The sequence below is a fragment of the Lottia gigantea genome (assembly GCF_000327385.1).
Source record: "Lottia gigantea unplaced genomic scaffold LOTGIsca_53, whole genome shotgun sequence".
Taxonomy (NCBI): domain Eukaryota; kingdom Metazoa; phylum Mollusca; class Gastropoda; family Lottiidae; genus Lottia; species Lottia gigantea.
The window spans coordinates 1,691,475-1,712,008 of record NW_008709815.1 but is presented as its reverse complement, the minus strand read 5'-3'; the positions used below and the strand labels follow the sequence as shown (position 1 = coordinate 1,712,008).

General features: G+C 33.7%; 4 protein-coding genes across 4 annotated transcripts; 1 reads left to right on the top strand and 3 right to left on the bottom strand.

Annotated features, from left to right (window-relative positions):
* Window positions 1-6,010: 6,010 nt before the first annotated feature.
* On the bottom strand, window positions 6,011-7,120 carry LOTGIDRAFT_165808 (hypothetical protein; the record flags this gene model as incomplete). The annotated part of the gene is made up of 1 exon (XM_009062825.1): window positions 6,011-7,120. The coding sequence occupies one exon, from the start codon at window positions 7,118-7,120 to the stop codon at window positions 6,011-6,013; it is 1,110 nt and encodes a 369-aa protein (XP_009061073.1).
* Window positions 7,121-10,044: 2,924 nt separating this feature from the next.
* Window positions 10,045-12,908, top strand: LOTGIDRAFT_234660 (hypothetical protein). The gene is made up of 6 exons (XM_009062824.1): window positions 10,045-10,218; window positions 10,480-10,651; window positions 11,276-11,321; window positions 11,835-11,949; window positions 12,391-12,453; window positions 12,717-12,908. The coding sequence occupies exons 1-6, from the start codon at window positions 10,135-10,137 to the stop codon at window positions 12,837-12,839; spliced, it is 603 nt and encodes a 200-aa protein (XP_009061072.1). The 5' UTR covers window positions 10,045-10,134; the 3' UTR covers window positions 12,840-12,908.
* A 1,724-nt stretch (window positions 12,909-14,632) lies between these two features.
* LOTGIDRAFT_126420 (hypothetical protein) lies at window positions 14,633-16,435 on the bottom strand (the record flags this gene model as incomplete). The annotated part of the gene is made up of 5 exons (XM_009062823.1): window positions 14,633-14,767; window positions 15,084-15,220; window positions 15,472-15,558; window positions 15,889-15,948; window positions 16,372-16,435. 5 exons carry the CDS (start codon window positions 16,433-16,435, stop codon window positions 14,633-14,635), a joined length of 483 nt encoding a protein of 160 aa, XP_009061071.1.
* Window positions 16,436-18,523: 2,088 nt separating this feature from the next.
* Window positions 18,524-20,221, bottom strand: LOTGIDRAFT_126291 (hypothetical protein; the record flags this gene model as incomplete). The annotated part of the gene is made up of 4 exons (XM_009062822.1): window positions 18,524-18,567; window positions 18,847-18,948; window positions 19,132-19,366; window positions 19,556-20,221. Coding segments are annotated over 4 exons (1,047 nt in total), but the record flags the coding sequence as incomplete, so codon positions are not given.
* Between the last annotated feature and the right edge of the window lie 313 nt (window positions 20,222-20,534).

Below are 20,534 nucleotides of genomic sequence, written 5' to 3'. Positions count from 1 at the left end.
ATACAGAAATGTCAGATCTGCCAGTTTACGAAAAGGAAACAGTGACCCAATGCTGGCTCTCCATATACAGAACAAGAAGCATACAGCTCCTGATCCAGGAGATTATGCAAAGTATTTGTCCAGAGGAGGAGCTCAAAGATCAAATCCTTCACCAACACCATTTAGTGCTAACCAGAGTCCACGAAGACAATATGGTGATGAACAGGTTTTAACTGATAGTCACAAAGAAATAGAAAGTAGGCGTACACATTCAGATGAATCTTTATCTAGTAGTGTTCAAACAGGAAGCTTACCAGATACCAAGATATCAAAGCAGAGAGGTCTTCATCGTAGCAGCTCTTTGAAGAGCCATCAAGCTTCAAATTCAACCAGAAATAATTCACCTCCCATCATTACAAAAGAAAAATTCAATACAGATCATATCTCTTTGAGCTCTCAAACTGAACTTTTAAAACCAGTTACATCCATAACTCAGAGCAGAATTGTCACACCACAAAATATAAGTGAAGAACCAGTGAACAGAGGTCATACGTCTGTTGCTGATTCAGTACTAGTCCAAACAAGAACCTCTACTGCTGTTTCTATCTTTTCACCTATTCATCCTCAACCAATCACAAGTAAAGGTGTGTCTCAGTCTGTTACCACGGAGATAGTGAGCCAGAATGTTGTTCAACCAAAGCCAATGAGTAGTCGACCGTGGGAATCTGTCAATTTAACCAGACCATCAGCAGAATCTACTGACACAAGGTAAGAGGAGACCAAAGTGCATCAGGAAAATGTATTTCCAATCCAGCTGTCGTGACTGGTATTGCATGTCAAGAAAAATGTATACTGCAAGAAATGGGTATTTGTTGAACACACAGGAATTCGCTAATCTTAACTTTATAAAAAGCTATGTGCATTTCGGCAACCGGTTTTGTCAATGGGGCTTCCATTTCAGAGAGTCAAATAGCTGGTTTTGTAATATTGTTATTTTGTTTTATTTCATTTCAATGTCTGTTTTCAGAACAAGGTTGATTTCTGCTCATGAAGATCAGTTAACGAAGGTAACTTCTATGTGTAAACAAGAAATGAAACTATTGCTGACTGCTAAAAAATCTGGTCAAAAGGTAAAAAATTTTGTTTTATAACTTAGAAAATGACTGAACTCATATCAAAATAGAAGGTATGACTATGCTTTTCAAAATTTCAATATCAATTCCTTTTATTCGACAATAGATCATTTTGTCTTGTGACAAATTACTTTGATAATGTGAAACTCTTAATTAAAATCATTAGGTTCTGTTTTAATATTTCTATATCCCTCTACAATTTATGTACTGAGCACTGTTTAAACAGGGAGAATTTTGTGTTATTATTTGTTATTTGCTATATGATACTTAACATTTATCATTTCAGAATTTTGAAGAATATCTAAAAAGACTTAACGATTTGTTAGGACAGAAAATGGCTACCATACAACTTTTACAAGAAAATATCAACACTTATTTTATAGAGAGTCAGTTACCTTAATGAAAAGCTGACAGTGTTCAAAAATGATGGTAGAGTCCAAGAGTTTGGATTTCCAGTGCATTTATGTGAAAAATTTATACAAAATTTTATGTAGCTTTTAGAAGCCTCTGAAGGTTAAGGTTACTGCTGAACGTTTCAAAAACTAACCTGTAACAAATATTGGAAATAAATTCACTACAATATTACTGAAAGTGAGAGTAGACATCTCCAAAAAATTGGTATGAATTCGTAGGATACCTTTGTATGAAGTTATAAATTGGGCATTTTGCTGGTTGCTTTGTATATGAGTACATATCAATTAGCAATGTGAAAAATTTGTAATCTGCAAACTTTGATGTCCAAACTTTTTAAGTCAATTTAAGATATTTGAAAAGGAGATTCTTTGAAAGAATTGTTAGGTGACAAATCCTGATGCAAAGCAGCATATTTTTAGTTGCATGAAAACATAATTCTTCAATTAGCAAACTTTCACATTCATAGTTTTAAATCGTTACTGCTAATTGGTTGATATTTTTAGTAAAAATTCCCAAATTAAAAGCAGTTGTAAAATAATTAATTGTATATTTAATGTTAAATTATTAACTTAACTTGTCTTTCAAATTTTTCTACATGAAATCCTTCAAAATTTGTTATAACTTATTATTGTCATCCTTGATATATTTTAAAAACTATATTGTATGTGTATCAAGAAAAGCATATTCATAATCAATATTCATTAATTAGAAAGGCTGGAAGCTTTTGAACCTAATAATTTGTTTGCTTTCAATGTGCTTCAACACCCCATACCATAGCTTGTACCCTTTATCAAGCGATAAATATGATTTTGGTTTTTTATGATTGGTTTATTTTAATTTATTGAATTACCAATTAAGTATTCAAAGGTGATTGTTATCCTAACTTGAAGAGCTCAAATGGATCTATCCCTAGTACTTCTCAAATTTGAAATCGTACATCAACAAAACATACTGTGGAAGTTTGGACTTGTGGCTACTTAAAAAGTTGGTAACAGTATCGAAAAGTCAACAGTGTAAACTGAAATATTTTTAACTTTAGTGTTTTTATTTAATTGTAAGAAACCTGAAAGCCAGATTTTAATTCCGATGAGTGATATGGATAGCTGAAAATGACCTCTTTTAGCTGGCTAAAAATATTTGAACAACTATATGCTTTTAAGAATATGTCATATTATGCTTAATGTCTTCATGTAATAAAGTATTTTAGGTTCGCTTCCATTTCAATCATTGTATATTCACGTATTCTCCATAATTTTAATCTATTTTATTTATATAAATATAATGTTTTATTCACAATAAATTGTGCTGTGATAGACATTTCAAAGCTTTTTCTGTTGAAGAATTTTTTTTGCAGCCTCGCTGAATTTTGCAAAATGATACAGATTGAAAACTATCTAAAGCCTTGATGAACTGCAATTGACTTTGCAACACTAAAGATGGGTGCACACAAGGTCTTGGTTGGGGATTTTTGTCGCCGACTAGAGTCTTAATTAAAATCTTGTGTGCGACCATGCTTCCAGGACAGGGGATAAAATTATCGCGTTCCCAACAGTATTTATGATATCATAATTCTCTCTATAATTTTATCATCTGCAGGACAGACAGTCATCATCCAATCAGATTTATTTTCGTTTCAATTGCATGCTCCGCACATGATTATGTGGAAAAACTGACTGGAGATTTTTGTCTCCTCATGTTCCCATGCCATTCGGAGAAACTCTTGACAAGACTTTAGTCGGCAACAAAAATCTTCGACCAACACTGTTCATGTGCCTTTACCTTTACAATAACATATCTTCTACTTGATGAAATGAATTTTATAATTCTTTGGCTCTGATATCCAACTACCCTAATACGGGAGCTATTTCATTGTTCATAGTCCTTATTTATTTCAAGGACATTCGAGGAGTTTTTAGAAGAAAATTTGGAACATTTCAAAAAATCAAGACAAACATTTTTAGGTCACAGGCTACTTTGTTGCTGTGAACTTAAGAGACAATTCTTAAATAATTATTCCCATATAATCAAAGATTTTCAATAATTGTTTACTAAAGTCTGTATTTACTGCCTACTACTAGAGTCATTGCTAACAAAACAAAGCAAATTCAATTTAAGGGTAGGTATTCTCTTTATTGTTATATAACAACATATGAATAATAATAGAGAGAACAAAACAATAATGAATAAGGCACATCATAGACAATGTGCACAAACAAATAATGCAGATGAAAAAGCAGACAGCAATCATCTCTAGACCAACTAAAATGTAAATTTTGGCCACATTACCAGTTGCCCATGTAACAAGTTCCAGACACAAAATCCTCATCAGGACAACTGGTTTTAAATTAGGGTTTGATTTGTTAGTGTAGTCAAACAAACATATTTGTGCACATTCTGCACAGTTCAAAACATAAACGCAGCTGTTCATTTAATTAGTACATTATATAGTAATTTATACTATATGCTTTCAATCCACAGTCTGTACACAAATATCTTTCCTCACCTATATAAATGATCATTTTGAAAACAAGTATAGTTAAAGGGACAGATGCGCCATTTTCAGGGGTTGATTTAAGTCTTGAATATATGTTAATAGTCTTCAGAAATATCTCAAACTAGGATTTTCTTTTCTTATTTCTATAGATGTATTTTTTAAATATGGCAGAGTCTCAAAAAAGCAGACTCATCTTTTTAACTTTCAAATGTGAATAATTCTGGACACACATGGATTTGAAGGCTCAAATTTCGACAGTGAGCTGTGAAAACTATTATTGATTGGCTTAGGCAAAAAATTCTCATTACTGAGACTAAAGTATGATTGGTTAAAAAAAAAATGGCACATTTGTCCTTTTATTAACAAATACAAAGATATTATAAACATAAATATTGTTTAATAATGTAGTCATTAAATACAAAATAATACATTATAATTCATAATAAATTAGATTAGTACAAAAGTAAGAAATAACAGATAACAAACAAAATTAGTATAAATTTAACAGATGGGTTTTTACAACAAAAGTTAGAGCCATTTCATATCATTTTGCCATTTAAGAATATAATACAATAGGTAATCAAATTTAATGGAATACAGTCATCAGAATATATATCTAGCTTATCATTTTTCAGAATTAATATCTTGTGTCCCGTTCTCCTACAATCTAACAAAAGCACACCACAGTGTTTGAGACTTAAAGGGCCCTATATGACATTCTTGTGGGTATTTATTTACCTTTATGTCATTAAGAAAGTTGATAATTGAACATGAGAAGGCCAATAAACTCCCTTGAAGTAACCAGTCTTTTTGCTTGGATTATAACAAAACCAGATGTCAGTTTTTAATTCTGAAAAGTGATATGGATGGCTCAAATTGAGTTTTATTTGCTGATATAATAAATATTTAGGTGACTACATCCTATAAAAGAATTAATGCTGTTATAACATATTAAGTATTGAGGAATAGATGTACACTATGAAATACTACTTTTCTGCACCATGTGAGCTAATGAGAACAGGCAACGCCGGCTTTAGCCTTCTTTTTTTCGATTTCCAACTGTTGTTGGATCTTTAACATGCACAGCCTGTAGCATAAGAGTCCACTGTTTATTTCCCCATCTGAATGACTAGACGCTTTTTAGATGCTAATAAGAGACTGGAATTGATCACAAAGAAAATATCTAACTATAACTTAAAAGCCAATATCTTTGAAAAAAAAAAAAAGAAGCTATACATAACATATTTTCTTTTGCATCAAATAAACAATGTCCTTCTTTAATGTAGAAAGATATATTTCAATAAAATCAAAATTGAGCAAACATCCATTATAATACAAAAGGAATTCCTTAAAAAACCAAAACATGAAATAAGAATCTTCTGCTTTGAGTACATTCAAATTATCAAACTTTTTGGTACATATATTGTCATATATATTTAAAAGACTTTTTTAGCTTAAAAATTGGCATTTCAATAATATTATCGTACTACTTTTTTATTTCATAATCAAATTTCCATCATATAGAAACAAATGCAGTAACATTTAACATTTACACTGTCATCTGTGTAGATTTATACCAAGGATATCAGTTATTCATTTAAGGTGATTATGGTGGATTTCATCTTTGGGAACGGTTTGTTATGTATTTAAATTGTGGTGCATGTCAATAAAATATTTTAACCAATAATATGCTGTCTCTCATAAGGCTTTGTCATCGTTTTTCATAATTGACCTTTATTTGGAGCCTTAAACAATAACATGCACCTTTTCAAAATTGACTTTTACCGTAAGTGCCATAACCAATAACATGCTCTGTTTAGGCTTTTTCATCGTTTTTCATAATTGACTTATATTGAGAGACTTCTTTTACTGTGCTTTGATTGGTTAGCAATATATAAAAAATTCCTCAGATCATAGGTGTTGAGTGCGGTAACCCACATAAATGCCAAAAACTGAACATCTATCTCTGCATCTTAGTAACAGATGTGGTCTAGAAATTAATATTATTCAAGCTATTGTTCAACTCAATAATCTTATCCACATCACACAATAATAAATACTGTTTGAGAGAATTCGGTAGTGATAGATTCTCTGTTAAATCATTAACAGATCTTTTAGCACTTTGGCGAATTGTCACTCGACATAAATGTTGTAAGGAAGGTACATGTACTTGTAAATTTTGGCACCAATTGGCAAGACTTTCTGAAACTCTGTTGACTAGAAGAATCTCATGTTTTTTCCAGGATCTGCCAGTAGCCGAAGCATACAGAACCAAATTTCTCAGGGTTCTGACTTGACAATCTCTAGATGTCCAATGAGAATCCACATAATATACAAAACTGTTGATGATGTCACACAAGGAAGCCATGTCGGTTTGCTTTATGATTTTTAAAGCTAACCATGAAATCTTCATAAGAAAATGGTCAGTGTTGCCATCATAAATTGGTTGAGAGCGATGAAGTTTGACCAATAAAAGTTCATGAGCAATAGGTGCTAGCGTACCATTCAAGAAGATTTCAATCAACTGATTAATGAATTGATCATCAATATATTTAAAAGCTGTACGAACCACGTACATCATGGCATCACGAGAAGAAGGCTTAGCACCATGTTCCAATAATAGAGACACTATCTTCCAACAAACTGAGTGGCGAGGTTCTAACCGATTATCAAATGTGGTTATCAGAGCCACATCTAACGGAGAGAAGTTATTCACATTCAATTTGTTAGCGTCACAAAAATGGCTTTCTAAGAGCACTTTTACAATATCATACTTTGTCAATTTCACAGCTAGTATCAAAGCAGATTCTCTTTGCTTGTTTAAAGCTTTGCTTACATTGGGAGTTGACTTCAAAATTTCTTTGAGTCTAGTAGTATCGTCTGTTATTACAGCTTCTTCAATAATATCGGAAATCTTAGGAGCTCCATTACCATTATCATTTCTAGTTCCTATGTCAATGTTGTGTGTATGGGTGGGAAACAGGATATTTTCACTACTGATAGGGCTGTTATCAGCTGAGATACTACTAGGTAGTTCATCATTGTCTTCATTATTATTAGTTGTCTCACAAACACTAACAGTTCTACTTATATTCTCCATAATATATCTACCGTAATCTAATAGTACATCTATAGTCAGGTTTCAATCTTCTAGCCATAGTCCATCTAAAAAATACCAATCAAACCATTATCTCACTTAATGAATAAACCTCTGCAATTATATAACATATGGACAGTTAGTCAGTCAGCTGGTGTAGAGACAGAAAAACTAGGTGTGAGGGTTTTCAACCCTTAAATCTAAATCGGATCACTAAAGCCCAAATATATTCAGAAAGATACATATTTTTGCAGTTCATCCATACCATCTTTCAGGTGATGTTATATGAACAAAACAAAAGTATCGGTGATGCTTTACATCAATTGACAATCATCTTTAAAGAACACACCTTCAGATGTATCAGTGATGCTTTACATCAATTGATAGTCATCTTTAAAGAACACACCTTCAGATGTATGGAAAATGTCCATAAAACAGGACTAGTTTTTCCGACTCTAATCCAGCCAACAACTGTAAAAGTAGCTATCAGAGAATGGAAACAGAAACAGGGAGAAAATGAAATTGATTTTAATTTAATTTCTATCCCAAAAAGGTGCATTTTGCTATTTATATATGTCTAATGAGCGCCATGAAAAAAAGAATGCATAATTATTGATATGATTGGAAGAAAGCTCTAACATACCTTTTCAAACTCCAACCTTTCAAGTTTCAACTTTGTTTACAAGGCCTATACTATTATTTTCTCCTAAACAAGAGAGTGCATCATAATGGTACTAGTTTGATATAATTTGGGTAAGATTAAAATTTGTGACCGGCGTTCTTCACAACTGCTCTAGCGATTAAGATATTTGAAGCCGGTCACGTGACCGATCAACGCCGAATGATTCATCTGATCGACTTCTTTAAAGGGAGGTTATTGCCTTTCGACAAATTTCAATTGTTATAATTTATTTGCCACCCGTTTCCATGTTAAATGACGAAATTTAACCTTCTATAACTTTTTCCAGAAATCTCGTTGAAAACTTTCCTATATGTCACATGAAAGCCTGGCCAATTCTTAGTTTCTGGACAAAAATTCAAAATAACACGACTATGAAAATCTTGAGGTAGCCAAACTGAAAGTAGACCACCACATAGACTTAATCCACGAAAACATTTGCCAATGATTGTAGTCTAGCGTTACTTTGAGAAATCTTTTCTCTCTCCCTTTTAGAGTCTTAGCATGCCTAATTTTTGAGTAATTTTTGGTCCAGATTTGGAATTTGATGTTTGAAATTGCATTATCTTTAAGTTTTGCTGAGATGATGAGAGACTTAAAGGCGGAAGGATAATACTAATTTTGTGAACTGTCACACTCTAGCGGATGAGTATAACTGGTAGTAGTCTACTTTCAAATTAAGTACCTCAACATTTTCATGGTCATCATATATTGAATTATTTAGGAGACATTGAGGATTGGTCTTGCTTTCATTCAACATATAGGAAAGCTTTCAACGAGATTTCTAAAAAAAGTTGTAGAGGGTTGAATTTCGTGTTTCAACATGGGAAGAGATGGCAAATGAATTAGTGGAGTGAGGCCATCAACACCCGCTTGACAGTCTGCACACAAAACGACTGTTTTTAAAATTATCCTTCTGCATGAAAATCTAGCTTCATCTCAGATATCAAATTCCAAATCTAGACCAAAGATTAGTCAAAAGTTGGCATGCAAAACCAAAAAGGGAGGGTAGAAAGAGGATTTCTAAAAATAACAGGGACTACATATAAACAATCATTGGCATAAAATTAATTACCATAAACTTAATCATTGGAGTGGGCCCATTCAAATCCTTGTGTTTTTCTTTTTTCCGGACCATTTTGTGTTGAGAAGATGCTCAACGCTCTTTCATTTCATTTGCGGAAACCATAGCTTGGAACAAGCTTTAACCCTTTTCTGAGCTAACCCTAATTGGCTTTTCAAAACTAGGGTTAACCCAACCTTAACCCTAAGGTTAACCCTCGCTTACCCCAGGTCTCGGTAGCCCAGTGGTTCGTGCACTTGCCCGGCAACTTTGAGGTCCCAGGTTCGAGTCCCTATCGAAGTTTTAAAAAAAAATTATTTTGCTAAGTCAAACACCGTCTGCTGTATCATTGCAAGTATACAAAAGACGTCTTTGAACTCTAGAATGGCTGAAAACTAGCTGAAACCAAATCGGACACATTAACCCCTTTGGGGCCACTGCAGTATAGATTGTTTCGGGCCCATTTAAACCCCTGTGTTATTCTTTTTTCAAGACCATTTTGTACTGAGAAGATGCAACGAAGTGCTCTTTCATATCATATGCGGAAACCATAGCTTGGAACAAGCTTTAACCCTTTCCTGAGCTAACCCTAATTGGCTTTTCAAAACTAGGGTTAACCCGCAACCTTAACAATAGGGTTAACCCTCGCTTACCCAGGTTTCGGTAGCCCAGTGGTTTGCGCACTTGCCCGGCAACTTTGAGGTCCCAGGTTTGAGTCCCTATCGAAGCTTTATTTAAAAAATATTTTTTTGCTAAGTCAAACACCGTCTGATGTATCATTGTAAGTATACAAAAGAGGTCTATGAACTCTAGAATGGCTGAAAACTAGCTGAAACTAAATCGGACACATTAACCCCTTTGGAGCCATGCACTGGGGTATTTCGGGTCCATTCAAACCCCTGTGTTATTCTTTTTTCCGGACCATTTTGTGCCGAGAAGATGCGCAATGTAGTGCTCTTTCATTTCATATGCGGAAACCATAGCTTAGAACAAGCTTTAACCCTTTCCTCGGTCGTCTTCTTTAAATATACCGCTGTACAGCATAGATGTATACAATAACTATTTTAGAACTCTATGCTGTACAGACAATAATTCTATTATTGCTGGATAACAAAGACTTTAAGCTGTTGCTGCGCATGCCTAGCTTTTTTCTCTATGGTTACGGCAGCCATACTACTTCCGTAAACAACATTGAACACAGGTGTCAGATCCAGTGTATCAGTTCATTTTAAGAGGTTTTGTTATCTGCTTCTGAGGGATAGATCGAATTGAAAAATGAGTCTTATTAACCAAGGAAGAAACGAAATACGATTTAATAACAGTGGTGGCAAATGTCTTTTAGAGAATTGGGTTGAAGAGGTACATTATAAGATCTAAGTTTTACTGTTTTTCGTCTTTAGATATTTTTGTCATTTTCTAGTGTTGATATTCAAATAAGTATTACAATTCATTCTGTCAAAGTCATCCTCTGTGTGAGTTGTAGTTGGATGTCTTATAGAAATTTTTTTGCCTTATATTATGCAGGTATTTACCACATCAAAAATTGATTGTTTAAAAAGTTCAAATAGGCCCTGCCCCTACCCTTAAAAATGTCTACAACCTTGTCTTTTTTTTTTACAGAGAAATGTATCGCATTTGGAGCCATCAGGAAAAGATCAACATACAAAAGCCCATGTATTTAGAGTTGGTCATCCAGGCTTATTAACAACAACTTCTGATGCTAAGGCTGAAAATTTAACCACATTTAGAGTATCATATAAAAAACCAGAAAGTCCTGATGTCAGACAAATAGGTAAGATGATAATATAATTTACATATTGTTATGAGTAGAAATATTAAATATTTAATATTCCTATATCAATCTACAATTGATGTATTGAGCACTTTTTTAACAGTGAAAATATATAACATTTTCTTTGGAGAATTTAAAATAGAATTCAGCATTTTTTTTTTTTGGTACCATAGTGAAGTATAAAAGCTTAGTTTGAAACACCTGCTCCTATTTCAGCCACTGATAGCTATTGTGAATGTTGACAGCTTTAGCTGGATTAAGGTCAGAAAAACTGGGCACTGTTTTATGTGGATTTCTCTGCATTAATTTAAGTGGAACTTTGCCAATATATAAAGTATATATTCATCAGTGGACTTACTTGGTGTCATAACTAAACAGAATCCCTGTATAATTCAATAATAACTTATAGTTCTTTGACTAATACAAAGTTTTTATTCTATATGTAAAATGGGCCACGTTTGAGAATTTTAAACTTATTGATTGTAACATTTAAAGGATATATGTAATAATTGGGTACCAGTATAATATGCATTGTAAATATTGTAGTGTATTGAGATATGTAAATATAGCATGTTTTATAGAGCAACATAATTATAATTTACTTAGTTTTAATTGTACTTTAAGGTGCCAAGAAACAGTTAATGGAACAGATGCTTTATGAACAGATAAGGTAAGATAACCAACAAAAACATTTACTATGAAACTTATTTTAGATTTTATAACATTTACCACATGAAGCAAAAAGCTATGTAACGACAAACAACTCAGCATTAGTTTCGCTAAATCTGAATCTGTCTTGGTAATACATGGTAAATGAAATGAAATTCGGTATGTGTATACATATTCATAAAACAAAGATCTAAAACTAAATTTGAGCCTTTTTCAACCGTAATAAGCAGAGTTATTGCCCTTGGCCCAAATTCTTGAATATGCTATTACTCTCTTAGTTTTCAACCGAATTTGATGAAACTTAAAATGGATGTTTCGTTTCTACCATCCACATGCCGGAAAGGGCGTATATGGCTGTGGTCCACTATCTTTACGAAAGCCATTACTTTAGTTGACATCCTATGAATATTATACAAATTTATTGTTCTTAACCATGCTTTAAGCACAATTATGTATAATTCCGATAGGTTTGTCATTGCCTTGATCGCTGTTTATTTTTTTTTTCATCTATTAGTAAAGAAGTAAATGAAGAATTTAACCCCCCACCACCAGCCACCGATTTTAGATCAGTAACAAAAGTTGATTATACAAAAGATTTCACGCCAGAAGAAGTAGTCGTTGACACATCAGTAAGTACAGATAGCTGATCTTAGGTTACTGTTCATTGATTTTACTCTTTTAGGAGACTTTAGGGATTGAACAAAATGCAAACCACCAAACCAAAACAAGAAAGTTGCATGGACAAATGTTTTTGTTTTATAGATTTTCATTTTACGAACTCAACCTGTTATATGAGACTTAAAAGGAGCTGACATGGAAAAAGTTGTTCGGGTGGGACAATAAACCGAGGCCCCGAGTGCTACAGGCTGTGCACGTTAAAGATCCCTCGACAGTTGGAAATCGAAAAAGATGTCCTGGCAAAATTTCCCTCATGGCACCCTGCATGGCGTTGCCCGTCTTCATTAGCCCACAAGGTGCAGAAGAGTAAGATGTAAAACTCCATTCATTTCATTTTTCTTTGTAATTTGAGACTGGTATTATCGGTGAACTATGATTTTTTTTTTTTTAAGAAACACAACTACAAAACTGAACAACCAGTCACATTCTGGACTGAACATCGAGATAGAGTTACTGTAAGTATAATAACATGTTACTGAGGTTGAGATAAGGGATGGCTGTTACATGACATAAGACCCTTTGCGATTAGTGACGTCAAGCACTTAGTTTTAGTGGAATTGCAGGAACTGCCGACGTCTGATTGAAAATTGCAATGGTGCTAATTGATAATAACTATGAACCAGATGCACATAAAAAATTTAATAAAAAACCTCTTCACAATCCCTTTAATGATAATAAAACGCCATATTTTTACTTATTTCTTGTGTCTATTTAACAGGGTGTTTCTCAAGTCAAGACAAAAGATAGTGGATTTAGGAAAAATGATGCTTTTAGTAAACCTATTGATGAATATTGGGATGAACCTCAACCCTATGAATTAGAGAATTATCCTAAAATGTAAATTTTTATTAGTTTAATTGTAAATAAATATATTTATTTTATAATAAAACAAGTGAAATATCAGATTCAATTAGAGCCTCTAACATTAATGACAGTTCTGGTCTGGGTATTTTTCTTAATTTTTTGGAGTTTGATGCTTGTGTGGTAATCTTGAGTATTGATATGATCGAGGATTAGTCTGAAAAGACATTGTGTGAGTTATGTTTATGGGGCTGGTTTTCAAATTTTATACACATTGGCCAGATTGAAGAAGCAATGACACAAGTCCTATAAAAATGTGTGGTAACATTTGATGATGGCAACATCGTATAATACCTCAAACTAGGAATTTCACTTTTCTTATCTGTATATGCGTTTTCTTTTGAACTTTCGAACACAGATAATTGGATAATTCGGACACACATGGATTTGAAGGCTTAAATTTTCGACTGTGAACAGTAATACTGCTATACTAATTTAGCCTGGCTAAAAAATTCCTGTTTCTGAGACAACGGTACAATTGGTCAAAAAAATTGTGAATCTGTCCTTTTAAGCCCAACTATGTAATTTATAAGGGGAGAAGAAATATCTTCTTTTCATGGATAATGAAGCTTCCTTGTCAAGCTAACGAATAGAACGCCCAATCTTGAAGACAAATTCTAAGGTATTGTCTTTCAGAAACTCTTTATTAATATTGAACATATACAGCATCATATTAGCAACTTTATAAGACATTTACATTTGTCCTACAATGTTGCTAAAGGAACATGGTACAGTATGCATCCCTATCAACATATCTGTATAAAACATAGAATACAGGTTGCTTTGGCAGCATGCTTAGGAAAATCACAACTTGTAGGGTCTTGACTTTTTTATTGTAAAAAATATTTACAACAATGATAAGCAATGAAGTAATTAAAATGAGATGAACATACCAGCTAAATAATGGACACTATATGAAATTCTTTGACAAAACATTCACATTAAATGAGGATGTTTTGAATTGCAAAAGCCATATTTTTTGTTCATTAAAACTCCATATAGTTTGCCAAAGTCTTATAATCTCTTAACCATTTATTAAATCACATCTAGCCAAAGTCAAATTTTCAATGAACAAGATAATAATCATCATAATCTATCAATCAAGGGAATCCCCATCCTCTTCGCTTAAGTAAATTTTCCAAGAAAAAATAAATAATGCACTTAACAAATTAATGAAAATAATAACCAATACACAAGTACAAATAAAATGTTTCTTAAGACATAGGAAACATATGCAATATATTCGGACCGATACCATGGAACTATGCTAGTTACCACATAAGAGTGCTGACTAAAAAGCTCTAAGCAAGTGCTGCCAACTCAGATACATGCCGACCTGTAATGGATCTTTCACAATTAGGCCAAGAACTTTTCAGCCAACCCTCATACTTAGATTTCTTAGACAATGACTGACATGATTTTAACGAATGTTTAAATGACTCATTAAAATAATGAAGTTATTTACATCTATATACATAGTAAACTGTAACCTATCTTCTCCTTCTATCATCTCTTCTTTCTTTCCTGAAATATACCACACCAATATTATAGACTTCATATAAACTACCAGGAATTATGTTTCCTCTCAGTTCAAGCTAATTTGACAAGAGCACATGTCCAAATTGATCGGAGACAGCAATCAGTCCAATTCAATTAAATATAATAATCAGTTCAAATCAAATTGGCAGCCTAATTCAAATTAAAGACAACAATCAGTCTAAATCAAATTAAGCAGTCCAAAACAATCAGGCTGTAATATCTCTGTGTATTTGCTTACTTAGTATTTCTTGGTCCTCTGACGAACGCCCAATCCACATTAATTTTCTGTGCCAATATTTCACTACCATTTAAAGCATCCATAGCTGACTGTGCCTCTTTAAATGTTTCATATTCAACCAATGCATAACCCTGTTAACAATAGCATGCAAATTTGTATAATAACTGTTCTGTTTAGGATATCTCATTTGACCTTTCTTGAATACTTGAACTATTTTATCTCTCTATATATCCAGAAGAAAGGTTGCATGAGAAAGAAAAAATTACGTCATGGAGATGGAGCACTTTGCAACAGATTTATCATTTATCTCAATGTATTTGCTATCTAAGAAGTGTAAGTTTCCTTCAGGAACGATTTAACATGTTTTAATTTTTTACGAACACTGGATATGGTTTTAATCTCTGAAGCTTGGTTTACCCAATCCAGACTTCAATAAAGTAAGCATACCTTGAGAAAACCAGTTCGTCTGTCTAAATTTAAGTGTAAATTTTTAATTTCACCATATTCTGTGAATTTATCATAAATATCATCTTCTTGTGCCTCTTCATGTACACCAGTTATAAATAAGATCCAACCTTCTACAGCTGTTAAATAAAATTAAGTGTTTATCAACAAGGATTTAAGAGGAATCAAGTAATAATTACATAGTTAGACCTACTCTATATTATTTCTTTGATGTTCACACTACAAAGTGTTTATAGGAATTACATTAATGCCCCCACAAATACAAACTGGTATGACAACAGTGGCTCTTTCGTTTCAAAATAAATTGTAGATTTATAATAAATTTATCTGCATGCACATATTTTTTGATAAATATCTTTGTCAAACTCACATCTTTGTGGACCCGGACCATCAACTGGTAAAGCATCATCAACATCCATTCCTTCATATTCTTCCACGCCACTTTTTGTTGGTCCATCTACAACAAAATATTAATCATATAGCTAGCTTACGAGTGTGACTATTATGCCAATGGTTTATGATGCCGTTGTAGGCCTAGCCATTAGTCAAACAAAAAAATAAAAATGGTACCATAGCACAGCATATTACTCAACAAGCAATGTCACTAACATTACTCAGAAATCACATCCACTATCATCATAAAATTTGAAATTCCCAGAATCTTAGATTGAACTAACAGAAACATAATAGAAGCCATGTAATATAGGCTACACAAACTATTGATCATCAAGATCAATAAACGGAACCACAATTTGTCTTTAATAAATAACCTTAGATAACTACAAACCTGAACCAAACCCTCTGCCTTTTCTTTTCTTTGCTTTTTCTTTCAGTTTCACCAAACCCTCTGAAATAGAAACAGCAGGTCAATAGTTAAATTTAACCTTATATGACAGAAATAGAAATTAAGACTTAAGTCTAATCACTTCTCTCTGAATGAATAGCCTATTTATTATGCCAAGCTGAAAGTCATGCACTTGCACTAGTTGCAGACATTGTAATAAACATTTTCAACTACAAACACTCTATTAGAGAATATTTTAGATGGACGTTGGCTTAGCTAAGATTCACTTTCATTTTGCCTGTGTCTTAGTTTTGTACCATAACTGGGATCAGAAATAACAAATATCAAAAATTGAAAATCAAAACAAAGATGAGGATCATGGCGGTCAGCAGCATCTACGACGCAATCTTCCAAGATTTGGTTTCTATTAATTCTACACAAGTAAATTAAAGTTATTTTGTAAACATCAAATGTAATATTGCTTACGATCTCCTTCTTCATCAACTTCAAATTCATCACCATCTTCAACCTCAAGCATTACCTCCGCCATTTTTATTGTAATAAGGAAATCGTTTTCCACATGTTTCATCAGTGCGCATGTCTTAACTTTTTACTACCGAAAAAAAATTGATACTGCCGAACAATGCACATTATCGAACTTTCGTACTAAAAGAATTTCTTTGCTTAATTTAAATGATTTTTTTTTCAAATAAAGACGCCGTGTTGTTTTCCAAACGATAGTCGGAAATATTGTGACGCTTACCGAGTATTTATCGATCACGATGTTTACAGGACCGCAGCAGTTGGACAATGTCAATAATTCAAAAGCTGATATTTTTTAGAGGTGTATATTTGCATGCGATTTTTCTTTTAAACATTGGTTGTACAAAATTACTATGACCGTTTTGATGATATCTGCATGACAGAATGTAAGTAACGATCTTGATACCAACAGGCAGTGGCGGAACCAAAGGAGGGGGGCGGGTGCATAGAGGACAAACCAAATTAAAATAAAAGAGAAAAGAAAAATAATTTCATAGTGATTTTTATCATAATTTAGTTCATATAACAAAAAAATAAATAAGAAAAGTAAACAAAAGTGAAACAGTATCTTAATACTGTTATGGACAGAACTTGGTTCACGAGCTCACTTTGAGGAATAAACAAACACAATTGATAGATGCATGGTTAGAAAATTAAAAACATAAACATTATGCCATATGTTATTATCACTTAGCTGTCTCTACAAATGTAAAACAGCCATTAAGCAATGGTGGACACCCACAGATCCAAACTTGTGTAATCAAAGCAGTCGGTACAGATAAGTGATTGGATGATGAAAATATTCTTGAAACTCCGTGAATTCCAAAGATACGAGACGAAAATCTAGTCTCCAATGTCTAATTATCATTATCATTTTGGGATACATAGAAAGTCTCCAAGAAAACGTTCGTGGATGTCCCAGATTTTATCACATAAGCTTACAGTTCCTTGAAAGCATTTTAAAGGGAAAGGTGTGCCATTTTAGGGAATTCATTTGAGTCTTAAATATGTAAATAGTCTTCAAAAGTACTAGAAATGTCGCATAATTCCTTTAAAAATACTTCGTCATTTTAACATTCAAACGCGGATAAATCTGGAAATTTCGACGGCCAGCTGTGAACACTATAACTGATTGACTTGGCTAAAACAAATTCCTGTTTCTGAGACTAAAGTAGGATTTGTCAAAAAGAATGGCGCATCTGACACTTTAAACACGGAAAATTTGTAAATAAATTTAAGTATAGTTTTTACAGATGACAATGTTTCTTTAAGTTAAGAAAAGTCTAGTAATCATCCAAGGATTGTTCTCCAATATTATGCAATAACACTAACGAGTTAAAAATAAACTAACTTGGAAAATACACATGTGCCAAAAGAGAAACCAACAAATAATATTACATTCACCAATTTATTTGTTTAAGTTAGATCTAGAGAATTTTTCAGCCAATACAGAGGCCAATTTCTTTCCTTTGGTTACTCTTGGTTTGATGTGTTTCGGTATCCAATCACTGTCATTTTCCAGATCTGCTTCGTCTTCACCTTCTTCATCGTCTTCCTCTGATCCATCAGTGGTCAGAGACTTTCTATTCTTCTTGTCATACTTTCTTGAGTAGTCATCTTCATTATCGGAACCCTCAGTAGTCACTGACGCTTTCCTACTCTTTTTCGGTGGTTTGCCCATGGACTCCGTATCTCCTTCTTCGTCGTCGTCGTCATCTTCAGCTTCGTCTGAATCACGAGTAGTAGCAAATGAGCGCTTCATGGCTAACAATTTACCACTACTTCTGGGATGGTTAAGAGCTGTGAAAAACCGCGAACTGTGATTACTGTCTTCACCATCCTTATCAATATCCTTTTCTTCATCTTCTTCTTGATCTTCTCCCTCTTCAACTGAATCAGAATCTGGTTGAGGGATCTTTCTCGGGATGGACTTTCTTTGCTTCCTTTGAAGACGACTGTCTGGTGATAAGAGTCCAGTTTCGGGACTGCTTTCATGTTGGTCTTCCGGTGGGACATTGATGGTCAAACCATGATTTGCTCGACTGGACATGGTGCTAAGAAAACTGACCGCTTCCTCTTCCATACTTTCAGTACTATCATCTATACCATGTTTTACTTTCTTGTGTCTTTTCAAGTTACCTATAACATAATTAAAGGAAAGTCGTCAATTTTTGAAAGAATCGTGTTTGACAAATTGTGGCTCAAATAAAAAAAAGACATGAATTATACCTTCTTTTGCTCTCAAACAAGACATAAATATGATGGTACACAACCACATCAGAAAGAAAGTATCAGAAAAACGTAAATCTGAAAAAATCGTGAAGAATTATGGGTAAAAACAGTGTGTCTGCTGAGGGAGCAAGCACACTCTGAATGTGTACCGCACAGTATTGAGAAAGTGATTCTTTTTTGACTTACCCTTTAATGTGAATGAGCTTCCACAGAAGCAAAGGAATGGCTTTGAATCACTATGCATGTGCATATGAGCTTGTAAATTATGCTGTCTACCAAATTCTTTACCTTTTAAAACAAAATAAGAATAGGGTAAATCAATGATTATTACATACATAAACTAAGTACTAATGGTCCGAACTACAAAACGTAACCCGAAATCATAGTGGTAATGCATTGGTAGCAGCATACTATACTCTTCGTGAACCACATAATGCGATAATTCAATTATTGAACAACTATAATACTTACCACATAGATGACATTGGTGGGGCTTCTTCTCAGCATGTACAACCATATGAGCTTTCAGAGTTTGAGGTTGAGTGAATGACTTATCACATTCTTCACATTTATAGGCTCTATCATTACTGTGTATCAACTGATGTCGTATCATATTAGCCCTCTGGTTAAACGTTCGACCACACTGGGGACATTCATATGGTCTCAATCCAGTGTGAGTAAATGCATGTGCTTTGAGATGGTGCTCCTGAAAGATGTAAAGATAACCAGTTACTAGAAACATATGTGAACTTCAACTAGTATATGTACAACATAATGTTATCTTACAGATATAAATATCACATATAATATATATAAAAAATGGGTTATGGGTTAAAAAAAAAAACACTGTATAGCAACATTGAGGGATTTAGATATACAACAATACAAATCTTACCTTAATAAAATCCATGCCACATTCGGAGCAAATGAATGGTCGATGTCCAGAATGAGATGACAGATGATCCTTCAGCTGACTTGGATACCGGAACAATTTGTTACATTCCGGACATTCGTGATCTTCTCTTTGTTCATGGCTAGCCAAATGGTCCTTCAGTTGTTTTATACTATCAAATACCTCGTCGCACTCTGGACATTTTTCCTTTCCTGGAATGTGTTGCCTTTGTTTATGGATACGCAGTTCACTTGGATACGAGAATCCCCGATTACATACATCACAAACATGGGGCTTATTTTCAGTGTGGACAGCTTGGTGTCTCTTTACGTGACTCACTTGCGTAAATCCTTTACCACATATTGGACAAATGTTAGGTTTAATGTTTTCGTGCGTCAACATATGAGTGTTTAAATGACTGAGTTGTTTGAAATATTTTCCACAGATCATGCATAAATGAGGCTTGATACCATTGTGATCCATAACGTGGGTCACTAGATTATGTTTAGTTGTGTAGGATTTGGGGCACTGGTTACATTTCCAGCGTTTAGGACCATCATCAACTGAAACGTATTGAGAGTCATCTATACGGACATTTATCTCCATTCTTTCCATTTCTGCATCTTTATCTTTGCCTTTGAAAGCCGCCAACGGTAAGGAATTGATCATTCCCGGAGCAAGATTTCCCAACTCCGGTAGTGGTACTTTTGGTATAAGGGTTTTTTGAGGCTCATCATTTTCCAAGGAACCTCCTTGTACTTCCGGCGTTTTGCTTTGAAAATCAGCTGATTGCTCCTTGATCTTGTTACTTTTCGTCTTGACGATTTCCATGTCCTCAGTGGTTTCAGAAATGGCTTCACTAGCTGTCTCTTTGTTGGGTTTTCTCTTATGGTTTTGATACTCATCAATGTCATCAGTGGAAAGGATATTAAATGGTTTATCAGGCTTGTTGTCTGGCGTAGTTTCCTCTTTATTGTCCTTT